The sequence below is a fragment of a genome, unplaced genomic scaffold (assembly GCF_019419815.1).
Source record: "Pyrus x bretschneideri cultivar Hongxiangsu unplaced genomic scaffold, Pyrus_bretschneideri_v1 Contig86, whole genome shotgun sequence".
In the NCBI taxonomy this organism is placed as follows: domain Eukaryota; kingdom Viridiplantae; phylum Streptophyta; class Magnoliopsida; order Rosales; family Rosaceae; genus Pyrus; species Pyrus x bretschneideri.
In genome coordinates, this window is record NW_025999827.1 from 67,945 (window position 1) to 81,825 (window position 13,881).

The window sequence follows — 13,881 nt, forward strand, 5'->3', positions numbered from 1 at the left end:
CCATTTCATTCAAAGCATGGTATTGATTAGCATAACACATATTCAAGATGAAGTTGTGTAGTGACCACCACTTTAGCCAAAAAGCCGTGTGCCCTACTCCATTATATGTTTAGGTGTTAACCCCATTGAGCCTTGTTTAGCCTTTTCTTTGTTAACCCACATTACCCTCACCTAGCCTAGATTAGGACTATCCATACCCTCGTTCTTAAAGTATAGTAAGCATGATTCAAATGGAATTCCTTTATGGCAGAAACCAAGTGTGGGGGAAGTTTTTATTTTGATAATTATGTGCCATAAGCACGGGTAGAAAGAAAAGAAAAGAAAAATTCGTGAAAAAAAAAAGAAAAAAAAAAGAAAAAAAAAAGAGTATGAAAAGAGTTGAATAACATGAGAAAAAAAGTTCCAAGGTGTTGTTTGTTGAAGAAAGGGTCCAAAAAGTTGAATTCGGCCCCAAGAAGTTGTTTAAAGTCTTCCCCTTGTGTTTTTAAGTTAATTTCTGCAAACTAAGAGAATTCTAAGTCTTAATTTCATTACTTTGCTTACTAATGCTTAAAGAACGTTTGTTTTCCCTATCCTTTCTTTGTTAACCAATACCCCAAGCCCCGTTGCAACCCTTAAACTTCTATCTTGAGTGTTATGTGTTTCAATTTGTTGAGTTTGAATTTGGTATGAGCATATGGTGTTACTGGTTCTCGCATCTAAGTAGTAGCATTCCATTCATGAGATCATATCTAAACATGCCTATTAACTCCGGAAATTGCGTTCTTTGTGATACATATATGTGACCATTCGTTTTTATATCTACATCAATTCTCTCACATATAACTAGTATAAGGTGTGTAGTTAGAAAATCTGAGTGAAAATAGAGTGCAAATCTATTAAGGATTGAGGGAATTCTCTAAGGCATGTTACTACATTCAAAACATTGTTTTAATTGGTTAATTGTGAACTAGTAAGTAGTGACTATGATTAAGCATGTGCTTAAATGTTAAATTGACTCAAATCTGTGGGAATGATAATCTTTAACATGTCATGTGCATTGGAAATCCCTGAGGCAAACGTTGGAAGGTTTAGATTATGTTTGTTTGTTTTGTCTTGTTTTATTTCTTTGTTTTGCTCGAGGACTAGCAAAAGCTAAGTGTGGGGGAATTTGATAGGAGCATTTTTATGCGACTTAATTGGCTTGTTCTCATGCATTTATGTTGTTTTTCCTTAGTTAGTCTAGTGTTTAAAGTCATTTTCGTGCAATTTCAGGTTTTAGTGTCAAAGTATGCAAAAAGAAGCAATTTGGAGCATTCTAGAGCATTTTTGGGCCAAGATTGGATAGTGCAAGCATGGAGGCATGAGGATGGACGAATTTGAAGGCTTGAATTCAGTTAGGGAGCTGCAAGGGGGCCTAAAAACCTTATTTCTAGAAGGCTTTATCTATTCACACATGGTGCCTAATTTCTGTATTGGAAGAACAAGCCGTCCTAGCTTGTCACTAACCGTCCTACCTTGTCTCCTAGCCGTCCTAGCTTGTCACTAGTCGTCCTACCTTGTCTCCTAGCCGTCCTAGCTTGTCACTAGCCGTCCTACCTTGTCTCCTAGCCGTCCTAGCTTGTCTTCTAGCCGTCCTAGCTTGTCACTAGCCGTCCTACCTTGTCTCCTAGCCGTCCTACCTTGTCACTAGCCGTCCTACCTTGTCTCCTAGCCGTCCTAGCTTGTGTCCTAGCCGTCCTATCTTGTCTCCTACCTTGTCCAAGCTACACACATATATCCTTTAAGTGTTTCATGTATAGAATTTCTGGTACAAAACCTTTTGGTTTCAACTAAGTTCTAAACCTTTCCTAGCCCTATAAATAAGGCTTTGCAACAAGGCACTAGGGGGATCACTCATTCACCCAATTTTCGTCCATTCATCTAGCCACACCACTCTACACATCCTAAAATCCTAGAAACACAATTCCACCAAACACTACACCTTGCCATGCCTATCCTCCATCCAATTCCATAATCCCTGATCCTAAAACACATCCCAACCATCCCATCCACCTTTGTGCCGTAGCAAGGAGAAAGAAGGAAGGACTCTTGGATGCTCAAGCTTCGTCGTTGGTGCATTCTAGGTGTAATTCGTTTTATGATTTCAATGTTTAATTTATTTTCCTTTCATTTTGCTATGAACATGAGTGGCTAAACCCCTATTGGTTAGGGGTGATTTCGAAGCCATAACTATGTGTGCAAGTTGATTTGATAAATTCCAGTTATGAGTTCTTGAATCGTGAATGCAATTGGCTTAACTGTGCGAGTAATAACGTATTTGTGTTTGTTAATTAGGGGTCGGCACTTAATTGGCTTGCATGAATATGATGCTAGAATATAAGTTTGTTTCACATAATTGTCACACACTTATATTCACAAGTGGTGAAGGTTGCTAGTCACAATCGCGTTAAGTTCAATTCCTAGCATAAGTGTCATGATGTCATAGTCACAAGTGCTTTGTCAATGCTTATAGTTTTCATTGAACGTAATGATCTTTGATTGTATCTTTATTATGATGTCATGTAAGGAACTTTTGAAGAATGCTTTGGGTTGTCGTATGATGTCATCCAATTCAATAACACAAGGAAAACTTGAGAATTAACTAGTGATGTCACGGTTAATTTGGGGCATTGTCATTCATAATTCTATGAAGGAATAACTGGAAATCAAGTCATTTGCATACTTGTCATGTGTGGAGAAAGAACCCCTAACTAGTCCATCATCCATTAAAAACCCCAAAAACGTTTCAAAATCAGTTTTACTTTGCAATCTGTTTTCTCAACTTTAATTTCGTCCAAATCAAATCCCCCTTTACTTTGAAGTCTCAATTTAGTTAGAAATTGTTTTGGTTCATGTTTTTAAGTGTTTTGAGTCAAGTTTTCAACCAATTTCGTCCAAATTAGTGTAGGTGCTCAAAACTGCCCAGAAAGTGGTTTTTAGGTAGTTTTGAGTCTTCTAGTTGCTGTTTTGAGTTTTTGTTTTGTTTTAGTGTTTTAACTTTGGTTTTTCATTCTTTGAGTCCAAATTAGTGTTTTTAACTTTGTTTTGGAGTTCTTAGGTCAGTTTTCAAGAGTTTAGCAATCCCTCCTAATCCCCGGTTTTGAACGATCCCTACTTACATACTTTGCTACAATTGTCAGAAGAGGGTTTAATTTGTGTGCTTAATATATTTCGCATCAATGATGATGTTGGGAAGCATCTTTCAAAGACAGCACCAGCTGCCAAACCGACTTCCGCATGTGCCATCAATGGAAGTTTTGTAGCAATTTGAGGCCCGTGGAGACTGAGTCAAGCAAAGCAGACAATTTATGCGCTCCTGGTTTTTTTTTTTTTCTCTTCCTTCTTCATCACCAGCTTCTTGCAGGTCCTTTATATAGGAAAAAAAAAACGACAATGTAGAATAAGAAATAATAAAATAAAGTAAAATGAAATGATGATGTTGGGAAGTAATGATGAAAGTAAAGAATAAAAAAATAAAAAATAAAAAAATAAAAAAAATAAAAAAATAAAAAACAACTCTGGTGGATCAATCCACCGAAAGAAGAAAAAAATAAAAAATAAAAAAAAATATATATAAAATAAAATAATAAAAAAATAATAAAATAAAGTAAATTGAAATGATGATGTTGGGAAGTAATGATGAAAGTTAAAAAAAAAAAAAAAAAAAAAACTTTGGTGGATCTGTGCCACCGGGAAAAAAAAAAAAAAAACTTTGGTGGATCTGTGCCACCAGAAAAAAAAAAAAAAAAAAATTCTTGGTGATGTACATGTTTTCTCTGTATTTAGCACAATACACTAAATAAAACGAAGTATGTTAATTGATTTTCGAAAAATTACAAGTGCGAAAAAAAAAAAGTGTCTAACAAAGAAAGAGAAAAATGGAGCCTTCACAAAGGTTGTTCACGTGAAGCCCCACTACTCGGCCAAACTCCAGGAGCGGGAAGCACCGAAGATAGATCATTCGAGGCCCCAATACTTGGTGGAACGCTTGATGACGCAGGAAAAATGTGTCTCTGGAAGAAAGACGCAAGCCTTTGACGGTCACTTTGAATGCGACCTTGAGATTCTTGCATCTCATCAAGCTTCCTCTTCATGCCCGACGAATAGTTATTTGCAAGCACATGCAAACTTCTATTCTCGTACTTAAGCTGTTTAATCTCCTGCTTAAGATCTTCCACCTCTGCCATCAATGATTCCACCTGACGGGACCGAGCAAGCAGGCGTTGGCCCATGTTGGACACAGAGCCCGCACACTGAACACTAAGAGCGAGGGACTCTTGAACGGCCAACTCATCGGACCGTCCTGAAAACAGCCTACTATCTTTTGGTGTGAGGAGGTTCCTAGCTACTATTGTAGCTGTTGTTGCATCCTGCATCACTGAGTCTTCACCTGTAAGAGGACCGTTAGAAGATAAGAAAGAAGGGCGCCATACGTTACTTTGACACGGTGCGCCTGTATCACTGCTGAGACCCAATTCTAAGCTAAGGTTCGATGGGTTAGCCATTTTTTTCAAAGGTGTTAAAAGAGATGGGTGGATGGAGTTAAAACTCAAAAGGCCGGAGATGATTTTCAGGAATGAGCAACCTTCAAAGTGTGCATGTTAGAGGTGATCAATACCTCTATAAAAAGGAAGAAGCGCTTGCTCAGAAATCAAAGAGGCGTTGGTTCAGAAATCGAAGGGCCGCTTATTCAAAAGTGAAGAGACATCGCTCTACAAATCTCAAAAGCTGGATTTTTCGGCGTAAGTTAGGCAACGCTTTCTCGGCTTTTCAGAGCACGGGTGCCACTTTGTCAAAAGATCACGTGGAGGTCATCATCGCAGCTACACATCTTTAGCCGACAAGCGCAAAGTTCGGTGACGCTTTCTCTGCTTTTCAGAAAACGCGTGCAGCTTTGTCAAAAGAGGCGCTCGTTCAGAAATCGAAGAGGCGTCGTTCAGAAATCAAAGAGGCGTATTCAAAGATCGAAGAGTCGTCACTATTTCAAAAAGCCGGATTTGCGGGATCAAAACGTTTGTCGACAAGGGTAAAAGAACAGTACCACCACTTGCTATTAGGAAATCCCTATATATGTCGACCTTCATCTTTTATGGTAAGGCAGACCTGCAAACAAGAAAAAAAAAATGCCCAACTCTTCCTCACCTCCGAGAGTACACTCCCAGCAAAGCATCTCAAAATGCTCAGTTTTCTTCCTCTTCGGGAATGCCCTTGCAAACAATTGACACCAAGGCAAAAGTATCTTATATCATCAAGGGCGAAAGCAAAGGTATCTCATATCATGCTTTTCCCCTATCTTTTCCTTTGCCCTTGTTCTCACCTGCCAGGACAAGGACAGAGAAAGCAATATGTTGGAACCTCCACTCAAACTTGCGCTGCCACCAAGAAGTGATGGTCCATTCAAATGCAAGGTTTGCATTCAACTCCTGCATCAGGAACAAATAGTACAAGAGAAGATGCTAAACCTGCATAAGGAAATACCACTTCTGCAAAAGGGAGCAAGTAAGGCAAGTGAAAATGATGCATTGAAGCATGTGGAGACAAGCTACAACTGCATATGCTGAGCTATCTTCTAACCCTCTTCAATACGAATTGGAGAGATTGAACAAAGAAACATCAAAAAAGGAGTAAGCTCAGACCTTCGGGGAAGACCAAAAGAATCCTGCTGCCCAGTTTAAGAGTAGCACAAAGGAAAATCAACGATAGGGGGAGACCAAAAGAATCCTCCAGCCCAGTTCAAGATCAAGCCTCGATGGCCCTTGAAGAAATCACAAGTCCGATTCAAAATCAAGTGTTCACCACCCTTGAATCAAATTCAACTCCAGATAAAAGGAGTAAGTTCAGACCTTCGGAGGAGACCAAAAGAATCCTCCAGCCCAGTTCAAGATTAAGCCTGCGGAAAATCAACGATTGGAGGAAACCAGAAAATCTTCCAGTCGAACTCAAGATCAAGCCTCGATGGCCCTTGAAGAAATTTCCAGCCCAATTCAAAATCAAGCCTCGACGGCCCTTGGGTTGACATCTACATTAAGGGACTTCAAAACGCATCTTCTACACGTGACAAGCACATGCCTACGACGCGCCTTAAAGTGGGGGCATTTGTAGACATCAAAATTTCGGTGAAATGAATGTTGACCAATAATTAAAATTTCAACGTTCACGTGTCACATAAATTTTACATGTAGCGTGTGATTCAACGAAAAATCGAAATAAATTGGAAAAGTCATCAAATAGGACACGTGTCAATACCTGGCAGAAATGATTTATTTCATCTGATTATTTAAATCCAAAAATCAAGTTTTGGAATTCTATAAATAGGAGGCCAAAGGCATTCATTTTAGGGGGAAGGAAGAAAGAAAAAAAGAAGGAAGAAAGAAAGAAAGGAAGAAAGAAAGAAGCCTTGAAACTCTAAAGCTCTCAAGCAAATCCCGAAGAATCAAGAAAGCACTCTTCGTTCATCGTTCATCATCCGTTCATCCTTCAAGATCAAGCCCCAACGGCCCTTGAAGATTCATTCATCATTCGTTCATCCTTCAAGATCAAGCCCCAACGGCCCTTGAAGATCAAGCCCCAACGCCCTTGAAGAACTTCCACCAACTCAAGATCAAGCCCCGACGGCCCTTGAAGAAAGTGTTCATCGCTCATCATCCGTTCATCCTAAGATCAAGCCCCAACGGCCCCTTTGGATCAACAACCTCAACAAATTCACACATCCAATCGTTCTTCAAGATTAAGCCCAGAAGCCCTTGAAGATCCGCTCATTCATCAACCTTCAAGATCAAGCCCCGACGGCCCTTGAAGAACTCCAACCAATTCAAGATCAAGCCCCAACGGCCCTTGAAGAACTCCCACCAACTCAAGATCAAGCCCCGACGGCCCCTTGAAGAAAGTGTTCATCATTCATCATCCGTTCATCCTAAGATCAAGCCCCAACGGCCCCTTTGGATCAACAACCTCAACAAACTCATACACCCAGATCAAGCCCAACGCCCCTTGAAGATCCATTCATCAACTGTTCATCCTTAGATCAAGCCCCGATGGCCCTTTGGATCAACAACTCATCCACAAACCTACACCCTACGAAGATAGAATCAGAGGACCAAATTACAAAGAGATTGTAACCCCAAAATCATTAATACAAAAATATATTTTGTACACGTATTCTTGTCACTTGTTTCAGGAATTATCCGTGTTTATAGTAAAATTTACAGATGTTCGTTTTGTGAATTGGGTTTATGAATGATTTGTGGGTTTTGGTTTTGCAAGAGGACGCTTGGGGTGTGGGGAAGTTGCAGCATCGGTGTAAGGTCCCGTATTTTTAGTTGTATTGTGGCTATTATTATTATTTTTATATTTAGAATGAAGCTAAGATAAGTTTTTACATAGCTCATCACGTGTGATGCATGTCGCTATGCATATTTACACCTCACCATTACCATGACTAGGTTTTGAGTTGGAAGGATTAAGGTGGAGGTGTCATTAGTTTGCATTTATAAGACAAGTGTCTTGTAATTCATGTTTTTATTAGTAGGAGCTGCCATTTAAAAATCATGCAAGCAGGAGGTGGAACCTTAATGTTAGAATGAGGGCAAAAGGTGTTCTTTTCATTAGTCTAGCTAGATTGCTTACTGTTGGAAGCTATACTCGAATGTGGCACACCACAGTTTATGGCTATCTCCTTGTATATTTGCTTAGTGAGCACTCTACACAGTGACTATGTGAAGCTACTTACTTGGACGTGTCTTATCTTCTATTTCCACTTGTTATTGGCTAGCCACTTGCCTAAGCCTACTGCCTATTTAGATTACCACGCAGCATCTTGTAAGAGAAGGTCAATTGATTTGTTATATCTCTAGCCGCTAAGCCAACCAATAAGAAGTTAGCTTGACCTCCTCATTTCTAGTATAAATAGGAAGCCATGCTCCATTGTTTTCTCATATCAAGGAAACATGTAGAGCATGCATCGAAGGTTCAACGTAGAGAAAGGGAGTGAAGGTAAAGAGAGAAAGAAATAGGGTTTAGGGTTTGTTGTGTGGAGATTCTTTGTGTACTTGTCTTGCCGAGGTTCTAGCTATCGATAAATGTGAGTGGTTTATGTAATGTGTTTTAGGCCTCGTTTGGCAGCTCAAACTGTACTGACTATTTCTGTCGAATAGGATAAATAGTCACCGGATAGTACGGACTAAATTAGTCGGGTGTTTGGTGCAGTATCGGATTAATGATCGTATTATTTATATTGTGTTTGGTACTGAACCGGATAGGACAAGAGGAAAAAAAATTTAACAAATCTTTCTTTGTTTGTTGAACTTTTCTCATATTTATACCTATTGAAAAGCACATCAAATTCAAAATATTTTCCAATAACATAAAAGAAGGTTCACAAAAAACAACTACAATCGTTATGATATATAATCTAACCACATAACCAAGTTCATAAAATATACAAATGCAAGGTGGTTTCAGTAAGAAACAGTTTGTCCAGATAGCCAAAATATATGCATGCTACTTTTAACAAAATATATGCATGCTACAACTTTTAACAAAATATATTGTTGTTGGTTTGAAATGTCAATTGAGGTTACTTTGTCCAAGTAACATGAGTACAAAGGCTTTTTTCATTGCACCATCCAAAGACAAGAATGTCCTCTCATTATGTGGCTTTTCGAAAAGGATATTTAGTGCCTTGATTTGATCCTTAATAGACAAATCCATCTTTGACAATTCTGAAACAATCTTAGGTTTTGGATCCACTCTTTTCCCAAAAGCAACTTGTAAAACTTCACCCAACTTATCAACTGATTCAGAAAGCATTTCTTTAAATGCCACAGCAAGATCATTATCATTAGTAGCTCTCTTCCTTTTCCGGGTACTTGAACTACTGGACCGTCGAGCAACAGAGGGAGAACTAGTCTCCCGCCTCATCTTCATCTTCATTAATGTGCTCAGGCTCATTCATCATCTCAGTAGGAGTTGCATCTTCTACTCCGGTTGCTCGGTCTTTCCCAAAAATAACATTCAATCTGTCATACAATGGAAACGATTTTCCTAGCCAGCCTTCTGCTTCTTTGTTAACCTGCAATGCGAAAACAAATCACACTATCCATAAAATACAAACAATCTTATTTTGTTCTCTTCAACCTATCTTGATATAATCAAGCATCCATTAATTTAATTAAGCTGTTATAATGAATGGGGCTAAATGATATGGTTTGGTAGAGACAATCATACTATTAAATTGTATGTAAAGGAACATGTTAAAGTAATCAAATATGTAAAGTTAAATTCTAGTATTATGTTAGAGAATTACCTTTACATAGGATTGCCATACTTCAGTGCTATCAACCTCAATACACTTTCGTACATCATTCCATGCAAATCCAGTTTTATTAACCATGTCATAAACTATTGCATAATCTTTTTTCCACCTCCTCATTTTGGACTCACTATGTGGAATTGCCTTTAGATTGGCATTAGGACATTTCAAATTAATAGCTGTTTCAAACTGAGCCATTGTTCCAGGTTTGAAACAACTGTTATCACATCGCAAATTCTTAACAACTGCCTCCTCAAGTATGGAGAGCAATGCATCTTCTTCATGTTATTTCCAAACCCTTCTACGTCCTTTTGGTTGACTACTTTGTTCACTTTCCATTCCTACAATTACATACACAACATGTGGAACTCCTTTATATTGGCATTAGGACATATAATCAATAATGCATATAATTAATAGTAAGTGATAAAAACCATAAGCAAATCATACACTTTTTAAATAAATACATAACTAGGTCACACTTTGTTCGAATAAAGTATCATAACCGAATACATAAGAAATCACTATTTGTTCAAATAACAAACCATAACCAAATCACAACATGCATATGTAAAAAAATTTAATCAAATCACACTTGTGCACGCCACTCATTGTACATATTCATAGCCAAAATGTTTCTCCATGCAGTCCATTCTTGTGTAGGTTGAACACTCTCAATCATATCTTCATCATCATCACTACTTTCACATTCGTCCAAGTTTAGGATTTCATTTTCTATTGGATCAGCTGACATATGCCTTCTAATAAGATTATGTAATAGGCAGCAGGCTGTCATAATCCTAAATTGTGTTTTAATTGGGAAAAATGATGGATCTCTTAAGATGCTCCAACGCATCTTAAGTAGTCCAAAACATCTCTCAATGACATTTCTAGCTTGAGCATGTTTCATATTGAAATACTCCTCATGATTAATCGGGAGTCTTCTATTTCTCCACTCCGAGAGATGGTAACGCACTCCCCTATATGGTGCAAGGTATCCTGGACCATTTGTGTACCCACCATCCACAAGGTAGTAACATCCTAACACACAAAAAAATGTATATTACTATATATAAGAAAAATGAGGATTCAAATTACTAATATAAACAAATAATCTATTGTTACCCGTGGGAACTTTTAATCCCAATGGTCAACTTATCGCATCTCGGAGTACTCTAGAATTAGATGCCGACCCTTCCCAACCTGGGTACACAAATATAAAATTCATGTCCACATTACAGACTCCCAACATATTGGTTGCAATCTCTCCCTTACTTGATCGGTATCTTGGTTTATCTCGCTTAAGGACATGAACGTTAATGTAAGTCCCATCCAATGCCCCCAAGCAATTCTAAAAAAAATCATTAACATTAGTATGCTCAATATATTTAATTACATTAATTTTAGAAGTAATTTTTATAAAATATGAAGAATACCTCAAACCAACTCTATTTAGGATCTGGGTAGGCATTAGGAATGGGTTCTGGCACTTTCAAAAGTGTACCTTGTAGCCTTAACACTCCATGTAGAATGGAATTGAAATACCTACTTATGGTTTCCCCCGATCGACAAAACCTACTCCCAATTGTACGATTCTTGACATGATGTGCAAGTATATGCAAAAACATGCAAACTCGTTCTTCCATTGTCACTACACCATCCAATTTTACTCTACCGTGGTCACGAAGCATTTGACATAAATAATGGAACGTTTTTCTATCCATTCTAATTTGGTTCACACACTGAACATCATCATATCCTATTATGCTATCTAAATAGGCTGACCCTACCATTCTCCTAACAAATGTGCGATTTCTAAGTGCAAGTTGCAGATTCCGCTTTCTAGCTGAATTATGATTCTTGATGAACCACATCATCAACCAAGTCACAATATTCAAGTACCACACGTTAACAATGAAGCATGCCACAATCTTTCTTTGATCCATGTCTAGTGAAAATATAAAATAACATTATTAGATAGTGAAAATATTACCACATAGACACACACACAATTCAACAACCCTAGTTCGAAAATTTTCAAATCAACAACCCAACTTCGAAATTTTTCACACACACACAGATATATATATATATATATATATATATATATATATATATATAAAGTAAAATTCACATAAAAATTTAAAAAATTTGGAACGAGATTTGTAGTTCAGGTGTGGTTAAGAGTTGTCACCGTCATACCTAAGGTCAAGTTTCCGTATGATTGCATTGTGGCTGCGAGACAGTGAGTGAAACAGGGGCTGCACCAGAGACAAAGTTTTGTTTAGGTAAGTGAACCTGCACACTCCCACTCTACCCAATCATTAAAATTGTAAGTTCAACACCAACAACAAACCCTAAATTCGACCCCAATAGCAAACCCTAAAATTCAAAAATTCTAATTAAAACACAAAATTACATAATCAATTGCATAATTAAAGAGAAAATAATAACTAGATTCAATCAATTGAAAGAAAATTGCAAGAAAAATAGGAGGAGGGGGAAGAATAGAAGAAGGGGCGGAATCCTAGAAGAAGAATCTGAAAAGAACTGTGATTCAAACGAAGAAGAAGAAGTTGAGAAGACGAACCTGGGATGAGAGGAAGAGAGAGCGCCTGGAGAGGAAGAGAGGGCGCAGAAGACTGGTTTCTCGCTGAGCCCAACTAAGTTATACCGTGCATTTGCACGTTATTAGTAAGCGGGTAAGCGTCGGGTAAAAAGGTGGGCCTGAATTATTTAATCCGGTGCTTATTTAATCCAAACAGTCACCAAACACGGTACACCGTATTATTAGTCCTATCCGGTGCCTTATACGGTGTGCCAAACAGGGCCTCAAAGTATTCTTATTTTCTGATAAATGAAAACCACGAACTATTGTGGGTTTTATCTATTTATAAATCTCTATCTATTTTAAGTCAAGCATGTTGGATTTGTTAAAATGCTTTTGGAATTATTAATATGGTGATATGTGGATTATTTGGATATGTTCATGGAGCATGCGAACTTTAGTGTTGCATTAATCCAAGGGATAAATGTAAACTGCACATGGGGACATTAGGGGGACATTAGGGCAAATGACCATTAGGGGTCACGTGGTGAGTTACAATTTATGAAGGATATCATGAACACGTGAAGGGATGATGTGATATGATATTATGTGTATAATGATTTAATATTATTATCCTATTTTATAGTGTGATTAAAATGGAAAGCTTGACTGGCATATTATATATTCTACTCACTGAGCAACGGTGGTTGTTGCTCACCCCTCACCTATTATTTTATAGATGAGTTATTTGGCAAGACATATGTTATTGGCAAGATAAGTATTGGAAAAGTCGAGGATGTGATTGAGGAGAAGTTTAAGGATTTTTTAATTTATTATTTTTGTACACCCTGTAAGGATTTTGGAGTTATTTTTATAAGAGAAGTTTGTTTTTTGTTTTTTTTTTTTACTTTTACTTTTACTCGCGCATCGAGAGCAGGGTTATTTTTCCACCGACCCCGGGTCTGGGGCGTGACAATCGGCGGCTTGAAAATTTGATTGGGTATTGCTGTGATGGGGATGAAAGGCTGCTTGTTGCTGAGTACATGCCTACTGATACTTTGGGCTAAGCATTTGTTGCATTGTATGTCAAACAAAATCTATCTTTATTTACTATTCGTCTTTCAACTCCACTTGGTTTTTTAAGAATGCTATTTTTAGCTCAGCTTCTAAGATTTCTCAGTGACCCTTTTGTGAAGTACATCTAAATACATACTTTGTAGGAAGGGTCACTCCAAAAAGTGTTGTTTATAGCTTTGGCACTGTCCTTCTAGATCTGCTTAGTGGGAAGCACATCCCTCCAAGTCATGTAAGTGAACTGCTATAAATGTGTGGCATCCACATTTTTCAGCTAGTGTGTCCTACTCCTTTGCTTACTTATTCAAACTAGAGTCTTTAGTGTTGTATTATAGTCATGTTGGAGTGTGTCAACTTATAATTGTTCGCTCAAAGTTGAAGTTAATTGATTACAAATAATCTTTAGTAGATCTGTTTATACTAAACTTATGTAGTTCAAAAATAAATGTTAAACAACGTGGTACTCCTTTTGTTTCGTCTATAATGGCTCTATTTGATAGCTTTTTTCAAAATATTTGGTATGGCATTCATTATAGCTTGTGTATTCGTTTAATGCCAACTGCTCCATTTTGATGATGCAATATTCTTTGGACTTATAGCTTGTGTATATAAGGACAGGTTGCCCTGACGGAGGAAGTGAAACCCTAAAAGATAAAATTGTGGCCCAAGAAGTAGCCAGGGATGCTCGGGAAGCCCAGATTGCGGATCAGTTTTTGGCCTAGGATGAGAAGATGAGCATCATTTTACGGGCCTAACAGATGTCTAACCTTCAAATCCCAATGCCATCACCTAATCTTGCTAAACCTTCAACCTTCCAACCATTTTCTCCAACCAATACCCAGTAGCTTGATGTATTAAACCTAGAAGACTACTTGTTGTAGTTTTTTCTTTTTTGTTCGGACATCTTGTATGTACATTTTCATATATT

General features: G+C 37.8%; 1 protein-coding gene across 2 annotated transcripts; it reads right to left on the reverse strand.

The window, feature by feature from the left end:
- Nucleotides 1-8,757: 8,757 nt before the first annotated feature.
- On the reverse strand, nt 8,758-11,271 carry LOC125473431. Of its 2 annotated transcripts, none has more exons than XM_048576216.1 (2): nt 9,927-11,271; nt 8,758-9,091 (listed from the first exon to the last, which is right to left on the reverse strand). In XM_048576216.1, the coding sequence occupies exons 1-2, from the start codon at nt 10,239-10,241 to the stop codon at nt 8,924-8,926; spliced, it is 483 nt and encodes a 160-aa protein (XP_048432173.1). In that variant the 5' UTR covers nt 10,242-11,271; the 3' UTR covers nt 8,758-8,923. The 2 variants fall into 2 exon arrangements, with proteins under 2 accessions (XP_048432173.1, XP_048432174.1); XM_048576217.1 differs by lacking the exon at nt 9,927-11,271 and adding an exon at nt 9,326-9,777.
- Nucleotides 11,272-13,881: the final 2,610 nt, after the last annotated feature.